Consider the following 12,203-nt stretch of genomic DNA (forward strand, 5'->3'; position numbering starts at 1 on the left):
CCTCGGTGGCAGGGAAATAGTTAAGTTCGAGTAACTGTTGCACCACTATACCCAGGAATGAAACATCCCCACCAGCTACCCCTTTCCAAGGGGTCTTTTCCCCTCACATACATACCAGGCAGGAGAAGGAGTCGTTCATGCGATGCTGCAGAGTGTGTTTCTGCAACATGGTGAACAGGGCGGCGTGATCAAACTGACACGGTGCTGCGCTGATCAGCTCCTCCACTCCCTGTCTCTGAGACGGATCCAGACCTACACGAGAGAGAGAGAGACACACACAAATAAACAGAGAGTAAAACAGCGCTTCTCTAACAGATCCAGACCTACACAAGAGAGAGAGAGACACACACAAACAAACAAACAGAGTAAAACAGTGCTTCTCTAACATATCCAGACCTACACGAGAGACACACAACAGAGAATAAAACTGTGCTTTTCTACAGATCCAGACCTACACGAGAGAGACACACACAAACAGAGTATAACAGTGCTTCTCTAACAGATCCAGACCTACACGAGAGAGACACACACAAACGAGAGAGACAACAAACATAGAGTAAAACAGCGCTTCTCTAACAGATCCAGACCTACACGAGAGAGACACACAACAGAGAATAAAACTGTGCTTTTCTACAGATCCAGACCTACACGAGAGAGACACACACAAACAAACAGAGAATAAAACAGTGCTTTTCTACATATGCTACTGTATTTCCTGAAAAAGAGATAGGCAAACAACACGTTGCTTGTTGTGAGCTTGTAGATCTGCTATTTTTGCAATTAAAATAAATGATAATTGAGAGATTTTGAGACATTTGGAAATACTAGAGCCGCTACGAGGCCCTCACATCTAGAGTTCGGACCGCTACAAGGCCCTCACACCTACACCGCACCGCAGATCCGACTGATATGCCCATATATCAATAGCAGAGGCATGGATCCCTCCCCCCATGCAAATCCAACCCTGGATTTACAGTAGAGCAGTGGTTCCCAAACTTTTAGCTCAAAACCCAAAAGAAAAATTAAGACAGTTCTACACTGAGCTTGAGGGTCTGCTATTTTCACTACTTCTTAAAAAAAAATTACATTTATTTATGGAAATTATTCGATTTTTAAATTTTATTTATGAAATACTTTTGAAATAATATTCTTTTAAATGTAGGAAACGAGAAAAAAAAGGGGATATTTACTCGCGTGAGTCGCGACCCATACAAATTGATCCGTGACCCAAAGATGGGTCCCGATCCATTGTTTGGGGAAACAGTACATTAAAGTATATTCAAATGGCAGTTTCAGTTCACACCCTCTCTGGAGCTCAACGGTGGAATCAGTGAGTGTAAGGCAAGCTGACTGCGCGCCGACGCCATTGGCACTGTCGCGTTCTCAATGCTTGGGCTAATGGTTTACCACCTCCGTTGGCTACAGGCACTCTGTGAAATCAAATCTCCACATCTCAGCTGTAAGTACGCGAAACTGACAAAAACACTCTGAACATGCGAGGGCTCTGTGAGGAAAACATTGCGGCGGCAACACACCGCGAATGCAACAGCACGCCGTGAAATGGCACAACACGTACGAAATGGCGGTCGACGAATCAACGCAAAAGAGCTCCGGAAAATCATGTTGGATGGAAAAAAACGGCGGCAGCGTATGGCCCCTCATTTCAAGGGGATTTAAGCCATTAACACCTGGAACGCATCTGTGTCACTTTAGATTTATTTGGCTATTCAAAAATAGCAGATCTACAAGCTCATAGCGCGGCACCGAGTGCCGCGCTATGAGCTTGCATATCTGCTATTTTTTTTAAATCGTGAAAAAAAATACATATCTTTTTTTTTTCAAAAAACTGTTAAGATTTTGATTTTTTTTTAAGAATCGCCTCAGGTGTTAACGGGTTAATATTTATCTCTACCTTTCACTAGTTTTCTGACAGATGCTTTCTCAGTGCCAGTTTTGAAAAGAAGCCGGCGATTCACATCGTTTTTTAACGGTTGATGTTGATACATGACGATACGTAGTCGTTCGGGCAAAAGCGGCACAATTTCTATTTAGCGGACATCGATCTGTCACTTTCAGAGCGGGAGACGTTCTATGTCAGTGAAAAAAAGGCAAAAGAACGGATACGGATGCGGGGGCGGTTGGGGGGGCGGGGGTAAAAGTGCATCGAAAAACCCACGCAGACTACACCATACATACTGTGAAAATAACAGTGTACGCGGCGCTTAAACAGCCAATTGTAATGAGGCCACAAGGCCATGTCAGAGACACGGCGGAGGAAAAAGGGACAAAACACAAAAAGGAAGAAAAAATCGCAAAGAAAAGGAGAGAAGGAATGAGCAGACTGGGCGCCGGCCTTATGCAAACCCACGAGTTCACTTGCAAGTCCTTTCAGATGCACGCCAGTTAATAGCCAGTGTTGAGTCGAGAACACACCCCCCCCCCGCCCCCCCCCCCCTCCGCCCCCATGTTTTCTTCATGAAAAGCCTAACACTCTTGGTCTCTTTTGCTCATTGTAAAAGAGAGAGAGAGAGAGGCTTTACATTTGGGTTTGATGGGAAGTTTCTTAGCGTGACACATGGCCCCCCACAAAAGACTCAAGACTCTGCAGCAGCAGCAGCAGGAAAGAATGTCCACGCCTGCGACGCCCGCGGCCTCACACTCTCCGAGACGAGCATTAGTGATTTTTTTTTTGCTTTTTACGAAACGCTGCCACTTCGGGCTCTCGCCCCCATCGGTCCCACCACCCGATAACACGTCCATAATACGTCCTTACTGTGTGTGTGTGTGTGTGTGTGTGCAGCAGATGCAGAAAAAAGCCCCAGTATACCCTAGCCATGCCCGCAAGCATTCATTCTTAAAAGGCATTTGTGTTTCAAATGCCTCAACCGAACACCCCCCCCCCCCCCCCCCATCCCCTCGCCTTCTTTCTGTCGTTTTTGTCAACAACTAAATAAAAGGCGGCAGAAGTGCAATCTGCACAATCAACTCGCCATCGACGCTCATCTCTCTTTTATTTAGACCCGTGCTTTTTTTCCCCCTTTTCTCTCTCTCCGTTGCCCTTTGGCTCCATTGGCCTCATTTCTTTCTTTCTTTCTTTTTTCCTCTTCTTTTCTTTTCTTTTTTTTAATTCCGATGTAGGTCATTTTTTTGTAAACATTTGTTACATCAAAAAAAAAAAAAAAAAAACACGCGCGCGCACGCGGGGAGGGTGTCCTTAATGTAATTTGGAGAGAAAAGACACTGAAGAAAGGCATTGAAGGAGGTGACTCTAAAGAAAAAAACGAGACAAAGAGATATAGATTAAGTCCAATCGGGAGGGAGGGACGATATTGATTGCGGGGGGCAGCAGTTGTTGCTAATCCATGTCAAGTCCAACTTTCATCTATTAACTGTGTGGGAGGAGGGGGTGCTGGCCTGGAACAATCTCTGTGTGTGTGTGTGTGTGTGTGTGTGTGTGTGTGTGTGTGTGTGTGTGTGTGTGTGTGTGTGTGTGTCTAGACCTCGTTGCACTTGGCCTCACACGTATAGTGAGAAATAGACATTGTGTGAGGACCATTTTCCTGACCCTCACAAGAACAATTAAAGAATATATAGATTTTAAAATCTTTTTTAGAGAGAGGTTTATTATGAAAAGATTCTAGTTGTGGTTAGGGTTAGGATTTAGGGGTTCGGTTTAGGGTTTTTTGGAGGTCAGAGGTTTCCCTATTTTAAACGTTAGTTGTGCGGCGTTAAATACCGAAAAATAGCCGATCTACGAGCTCAAAAAGCACCGTAGCAGCGCGACACTTTGTGAGCTTGTACTGTAGATCGGTCATTTTCCAGCTATTTTCAATACAGTCCTAAAATGTTGACGTCCTCTCAAGTCTGGTCATATGTAAACCTGTGTGTGTGTGTGTGTGTGTGTGTGTGTGTGTGTGTGTGTGTCTAGAGCTCGTTGCTCTTGGCATGGACTGTGTGTGTGTGTGTGTGTGCATCTGTCAGTGTTTACATGGCTTATACATGCATGTTGCTACGAACACAGAAAGGCTCTACTACTGAACAACAAGAAAAACCTTGAGGTATTTATCCAGTGTGCTACTGTCTGCGGCTCCTTGATTTGAGTTTAATTTGTACACAAAGCTTTCTTAGAGAAAATTGAAAAGAAAATCTGTGTTGCAATGGATCCAAACAACATAGTTATTTGGTCAAAGGTCTTGTTAATATTTTTCATTGGTTTAATATTCATAAAAACCCACACAGACACACGTAACCCATTAAGACCTGGAACGCATCTGTGTCACTTCTTGAGTTGAGCTAAAAAGCATTATTTTACACTTTGGCTGTTCAAAAATAGCGAAAATGTGTGCAAATCTTTGAATGTATATTGTTTTAAAGCAAACATTTTTTACTCAAATCTTTGCTTCTGGGGGTCCCTGGAACAACATATTTTGAGATGGGGGTCGGCGGCCAAACACATATCATTTTGGGGGTCCTTGACATAAAACAGTTTGAGAACCACTGATATAGAAACATATGTTTTTTTCAGAATACTGTTGGGATTTAGAAGACATTTGTAGAATCGGCTTCAGGTCTAATGTGTTAACCACATGAAAATAGCAGACCTACAAGCTCACGACTCACTCACCTCTCTCCTTGTGAGCTTGCAGATCTGCTATTTGTCGCTAATGTTGCACAATGTTGCACAGCGCTCTAAGTAGCAGATCTATAAGCTCGAAACGCGCCACGCTTCGCGTCACTTTTTGCGTCATGTTTCGAGCTTGTAGATCTGCTACTTTTGTTGTTTTTGTGTGACGCTGTTATATGATCAAATAGGGCGTTGATGTACGAAAACAAAACACAAAAAAAGTTAGAATATGGAGATAAGAGGCGTCTGCCCGACAGCAACGATAACTATATTAAGATGAATTAGGTACAATACGTTGTACTGTACATGTATCAAAAACATTTAATGTGTGTTCATGTGTGTGTATGTGCCTGTATGCAGAGGTGTAAAGTAAGTAACTAAGTACATTTACTCAAGTACTGTACTTAAAGTTGTATTAGGTAACTTTTTCAAAGAAAACTTAAGTTAAAGGTAGGGTAAGTGATTTTCTTTGGTTAAAATAAGTGTTAAATAGCTCTATATTGTGATAGTACTCATTGCTATAGAGTGTTTGTTCAGTAAAAGGAGTCTCCTTGTCTCTCCAGCTGTTTATTAAACAGAAAATGCATTTTCGTTTCAGTTTCATTTCCAATTTTATCCAATCAGGACAGAGAACTCAATCAGGATATAGATTAAACAAGTGAAATTGGAAGTGATGACACTAAGAAATGAGCATGCAAAATTGGAACTGGAACACTATACAAATGAAGCTTAAAAATGGGTACTTTCTCCTTATTTTGACACCTACCAGAAAATGTATTTTCTGTTTATTAAAGAGCTGGAGAGACAGGGAGACTCCTGTTACTGAACAAACACTCTATAGCAATGATTACTATCAGAATATAGTGCTTTAACCTTTTAACAAAATACTTTTTGTTTTAACCCAAAAATATCACTTACCCTACCTTTAAATTGTATATCTTTTGTGAGTGGCAAATGTTTCACCACAACCATTCCATGAATTTCACCCCCGAAAGCCTTTTATAAACTATTTTCTATTGAAACGGTGGCGGGGGGTGTCTTTCCCGCGAAAATGACGTCATCTGGCCGGAAAACAGAAACGGAAATGCACCGCTTTCCTGTTTGGCCAGGAACTACCACGCTATTAACAAAAAGGAATCTCACGCTGTTTTTAAGACATTATAGGATTTGAAGATGGAAAAACAACAGCAAAAGAAAACACAGCTCACGGTAACTAAAGCTCCACTGGCTAAGAGAAACGATCCACAGATCGTATAAAACAATTAAAAGAACGCTTTTTGAAACGCTTCCGCCTTCCGGTGAAAACAAATGGAATTATGTGTAATGCAGGACTACGCATAATACATGCAGTGACGGTAGTGACCGGCAAACATTGTACTTTTACTCCACCACAATTATTTAAAAACCTTAGTTACTATAGTTACTATGTAAAACATACATTAACCACTTCAGCCATGGCTATTTTCAGAGGATTTGTATACAGTACATGTAGAAACATGTGAAATGGGAAATTGTGCATAATGAGTACTTTTACTCTTAGTACTTACAATGTAAGTATATTTTGACGCCAATACTTTTGTACTTTTACTCAAGTGCATTCTTCATTCTGTGCTTTCCCTTGTAACAGAGTAGTTCTACATTGCAGTATTGATACATTTACCCAAGTAAAAAATGTGAGTACTTTTTCCTACCACTGCCTGTATGTAAGTGTGTGTGTGTGTGTGTGTGTGTGTGTGTGTGTGTGTGTGTGTGTGTGTGTGTGTGTGTGTGTGTGTGTGTGTGTGTGTGTGTGTGGCGTGTGTGTGTGTGTGTGTGCAGGACTCAATCTCTATTCCCTATCCGTCTTGTGGGGCTCCGTCGGAATCGTCAGGGCAACAGTCACATCTATGTGACATGTCACCCTGAGAGGTGGCGGCGCTGCCCGATGATGACAGGTTATTGACGCGGGCAGAGAGAGGGGTGACACACGGTGTCCCAACGCAGGTAAAGGGGCCAGGGCAGGTGGGTGAGTGGGTGGTGGAGGGGAGTAGGACCCGATTGGCTGGTTGAAGCGTGGGGGAAGCAGTGATGCGGTTGGAGGAGAGAGAGGAGATGAGATTGAGGAAGACAGGCCCGTGTCGTTCCGTCTTTAGACACCACGCTCACACATACTTTAGTGGAAGGTTGTTACCACACGCACACACGCGCACACACACACACACACACACACACACACACACACACACACACACACACACACCTAAACGGTTACTTTGGTCAGACCTCAGGGTGTCGTTGAAGAGCAGAGGAGAGCAGACAGGTTGGTATGTCACTGCCAGGTTTCGTCCTCGTTGTGAAAAGCAAACCACCTGCTTCTTGGAAATGCAACCGACTCGGGTGTCATGGAGATTGATGGGGGGTGGTGGGGGGGGGGGTGTTCATAACGAGTGAGCTACACGAGTCATCTACACAGATCCTAATGGACCCGGGGGCCCGTTTCAAACGGCTAATCTGGGGTCCATTAACTCTTTCATTGCCATGGACGGGAATTCCACATCCAATTCTGCCAACGCTCACCTTGCCACGGACGAGCTTGGACGAGAATTTGTTTGCAGTGGTTTTCCACTAGATGGCGCCGTTACCTAATCCTATGGATGACGCTTATTACTGCCAGACGACGACAGACCCCGGAAATGACAAAAAGAGCCGACCAAGTACTGAGCCAAAGGTCATGCATGTTTACAAAGTTTTGAGGATGTAACTTTCCTCTTCTATCCCGGATTTGAACCCGTTTTCCAGCGCAAGTGCTGTTCTTTTTCTTATTTTTTTTTTACCATCGAGCTAATAAAGCCTGCCTGCTTGCTCAGGGGATAAATTAAATATTGACCAGATCCTGTGTCTAGGTGAGACACGACCTTTTGACACGATCTAAATGTCTCAATAGAAGAGCGGGGAGACAAAATACAACACACGCGCGTCAGTCATGTACAAACAAGCGCTGCACATTGTCCCAACGTTTACGCGACGCGGCGGCCGTCAATAACAACTCCAAACCGACAAGTTCTTCTTCTCCTCCTCTTCAGTGCACTCAGCGCGTTTAGCCACACAAAGCTAAAGCTGTAGCCGCGTCGCTGAGAACAAAGAGCCAGTGACTGCAGTGAATGGCGGGGATAAATGTGTTTCCTGGAACAACGGCTTAAAGACTGTTCAATTACACAGACCCCAGTGTTCAAGTACAGCCCTTGAACGTCAGCGCCATGCACATTGTTGTCACACACGTTTAAACGCGAGGACATTGTTGCGGGCAGCGGGCTGACATTTTCTAATGGGCTAAAGCCTCCTCGAGTAGAAACTGACCTTCAACCAATACACCTTGCTATGGGAAAAGACATTGCGTGTGCGTGTGCGTGTGTGTGTGTGTGGCACACATGTTCAAGCAAAACAGAGAGACAGTATTGCCTGATTCATACTCGGTATAGCGTGCCGTGCCGTGCAAATAAAATAAGCGATCTATTAACCCATTCGATCCGCGAACTAAATAAAGAACTGCTTAAAAAAAAAATATATATATATATCTATATTCAAAGATTTGCACACATTTTCAAGATTTTTAAAAAAATAGCAGATCTACAAGCTCATAGCACGGCACTTGTAGATCTGCTATTTTTCAATAGCCAAAGAAATCTAAAAAATGACACAGATTCTTCCCCGGTCTAAAAGGGCTAATAATCTCACAACATATCGCTTTGTGGTGTCGTGTTTGTCTGTGAGCTTGTACATCTGCTATTTCCACTATAGCGCGCGACACCAGCCGCCCGACTAAATACAAATGAGGCTTTTGTGTGTCACTGAAATAATAAGGAGGGGACCAGAGATCACGAAGAACGGTGTTGTGTGCCGTCTTTTCACACCATACGTGCGTGGGCGTGTGCGCACGTCTGCAGCTATGTTGTACAAATGCTGCGACTAGTCTCGTTTAACCTTTAAGCCATTAAGTCCGGGAACGCATCTGTGTCATTTTTTTAAAATGTCTTTGTCTATTCAAAAATCGCTGATATTCAAGCTCATAGCACGGCACCAAGCGCTATGAGCTTGTAGATCTGCTATTTTTGAAAAATCTTGAACATTTGTTCAAATCTTTGCTTCTGGGGCAAAATATTTTGAGATGGGGGGTCTGCGGCCAAATACATATCATTTTGGGGGTCCTTGAAATTAAAAAGTTTGAGAACCCCTCAATAGCAACATACATTTTTTCAAACAAACTGTTAGCATTTAGAAGACATTTGTAGAATCCCCCAGAAGCAAAGATTTGATTTCAAAATGTTCTCTTTATAAATATATATATTCAAAGATTTGCACACATTTTCACGATTCTTTCCAAAAAATAGCAGAACTACAAGCTCATAGCGCGGCACTCGGTGCCGCGCTATGAGCTTGTAGATCTGCTATTTTTTGAATAGCCAAAGAAATCTATAAATGATGAGCACAGATGCGTTCCCGGTCTGAACGGATTAAATCATTACAGAGAAGAGAAACGGATCTGGATGAAGGCGGAGAGTTCCCCGACACTCAGTCATTAGAGTTTACAGCCCAGCCCACACACATGAATCACTATACAGCACTTAGCATGCAAACAGTTTACCACCCTAGATACGTCAGGAGTCTACAACGTTTTTCAGGCCAAGGACTGCTTAGGTGAGAGAGATGAAGCAGGGACCCCCCCCCACTACATATTGGATTCATGTTAAATGTGTGTGGTCAGACATTTAACGACGTAACATTTACCTTTGACTCTGTACTTGGTCTGCTCTTTTTGTCCCCGCTTACATCAAGCCGAAAATAGCCGATCTACAAGCGTTGTGAACTTGTAGATTTGAAGTTCTGAAGTCGCTTCTCTTAACCACCAAATACTTTCCATTAGGGGTGGGACAATGAATTGAATACAAGGACTGTCGTGATATATCGTCGGTGAAAGGTCTTGAAATATATTGAATATCGCGATATCGCGATATATCGAATATCGTGATATTATTGTTATAGAGGGCCTAATATTGCCAGAGATATTGTATCGTGAGATACCCACATCGTCCCAACCCTACTTTCCATATGGTCTGCCTAATTAACCTGGGTCCATTCATATTTTCCCCATTATAGGTTTACTTTTTGTGCCGATACGCTTTTGTTGTTTCTTGTCTTTGTTATATTGTCCATATTGTTTTTTTTTTCATCTGTATGACATGTCTATTAATGTTTCATTTAGATGTTATATATATATATATATATATATATATATATATATATATTTTTTTTTTTTTTTTTTTTTTTTTTCTATACGTGACATCACACCATTGAAAGTAATAGCTGAAAACCCTCACAAGATGGCGCTACCTGTCCGTTGAACTGTGAGCTTTGTAGATCTACTTTTCTTTTCACATTTTGAAAATGGTTGAAAGTGGTTAAAAGGCTTGCACTCTGCTGTCTGTCTATGGTTGTTGACAGATGGGAGTGAGGGAGGGTATGTTGCCACACACACACACACACACACACACACACACACACACACACACACACACACACACACACACACACACACACACACACACACACACACACACACAGTGCAGAGCTGAGCAACATGCTAACCTGTCCCATTAGCCCCCTGCCTGTGTGTGTGTGGACTGGCCGCTGCAGCAGACCATCAACATCCAATCCAACCGTCCTCCCCTGGCCGGCAACAGCACCGACAACAACACCAGGGGCAGTGGTGGAAAGTAACTAAGTACATTTACTTAAGTACTGCTACATACTTAAGTACAATTTTGAGTTTTTTTTTTAACTTTACTGAAGTATTTCCCATTTGCTTTTACTTCTACTCCACTACATCTCAGAGGCAAATATTGTACTTTTACTCCACTACGATTATTTGACAACTTTAGTTACTTTGCAGATATACATCTTTATATCATAAAACATACATTAACCACTTCAGCCCTGTCTTAAACATAAAACATAGGCTATTTGAAAATAGCAGATCTACAAGCTCACAACGCGTCGCGACGCGTTGTGAGCTTGTAGATCTGCTATTTTCAAACATTAGTACTTTTACTTTTGGTACTTTAAGTATATTTTGATGCCAATACCTTTGTACTTTTACTCAAGTAACATTTTGAACACCGGCCTTTTTTCTTGTATCAGAGTATTTCTACATTGCAGTATTGATACTTTTACTTAAGTAGAAAAATGTGAGTGCTTTTTCCCACCACTGTCTACTGGCCTCAAGCCAAATGCCCGGTGCATCACAGACAACACAGCATGAGCATAATGCAATGCTTCTCTCAAGCTTTTCAGACCCAAAATAATCACATTTCAACTGGGGACCCCCTAGCCTGGCAGTGGCCAGACTGATAACGTGGATTCACTCTCACGTTGAGAGTGAATCTTTTCCTCCTTCTTATATTATTCGACGATTTGGCCAATGTTATTTTATTTGAGAGGTATTAAAACAGGTCTTACAAGTCATTAAATTGTCACTTTAGAAATGTGCATATAACTTGTAATACACTTATTCTTAACCCATTAAGACCTGGAACTGTGTCATTTTTAGATTTGAGCTAAAAAAGCATTATTTTATACTTTGGGTTATTCAAAAATAGCAGATATACAAGCTCGTAGCGCGGCACCGAGTGCCGCGCTACGAGCTTGTAGATCTGCTATTTTTGAAAAATCGTGAAAATGTGTGCAAATCTTTGAATATATATATATTTTTAAGCGAACATTTTTAACTCAAATCTTTGAATATATATTTTTAAGCGAACATTTTTAACTCAAATCTTTGCTTCTGGGGGTCCCTGGAACAAAATATTTTGATGGGGGTCCGCGGCCAAATACATATAATTTTGGGGGTCCTTGACATGAAAAGTTTTCAGAATACTGTTGAGATTCAGGAGACATGTAGAATCGGCTTCAGGTCTCAATGGGTTAACCCTCATACGTCATGTGCTAGTATGAGCCAATAGGGGAAGGGAATCAACGTCAAGTGATGCCTTTGTTTGGCCCGGCAACAAAACTCGGACGTGTCTCAAAGAATATGATTATTGGCAGAACCGCGGCAAGTTTAGAATATTTGGCGGTCCCGTTTTCATTTTTTCCACAAGATCGGTGGTTGTTGCAATGACCTACACCAGTGGTTTTCAACCTTTTTTGCGTCAAGGACCCCCAAATTGACACACCTTAGCCCAGGGACCCCCATTAGAAAAGATATGCCAGGGACCCCCAATAAGAGACGATTTTTACGGCTCTAGCAGTGATTCTCAACCATTTTAATTTCAAGGACCCCCAGTTTGACATGCATTAGGCTACGGACCCCCATTTAATGGCATTTCTATCTCTGGGACCCCAATTTCTAGTGTAAAATCAATGTTAATTTAACTCTGAGAGTGTACAAATGGAACCAAATGGTTCCATTTGTACACTCTCAGAGTTACAGACCAATAAGGGTCCATTTGGTTCCTGTCCATCATTTAGCTGGGGACCCCCTGGAACTCCCTCAAGGACCACTGCTGGTCCCCGGACCACTGGTTGAAAACCACTGACCTACACT

The 12,203-nt window shown here is 42.4% G+C and overlaps 1 protein-coding gene across 1 annotated transcript in view; it reads right to left on the reverse strand.

Moving 5' to 3' along the window:
- Positions 1–12,203, reverse strand: part of cadps2 (Ca++-dependent secretion activator 2) — a 377,866-nt gene that overhangs the window by 109,024 nt on the left and 256,639 nt on the right. Inside the window, exon 12 of the mRNA XM_084058851.1 lies at positions 116–252. Coding sequence (XP_083914977.1) covers positions 116–252 — 137 coding nt within the window. The remainder of the gene's footprint in view (positions 1–115; positions 253–12,203) is intronic.

Source organism: Gymnoscopelus microlampas (assembly GCF_963454915.1).
Source record: "Gymnoscopelus microlampas genome assembly, chromosome: 6".
In the NCBI taxonomy this organism is placed as follows: domain Eukaryota; kingdom Metazoa; phylum Chordata; class Actinopteri; order Myctophiformes; family Myctophidae; genus Gymnoscopelus; species Gymnoscopelus microlampas.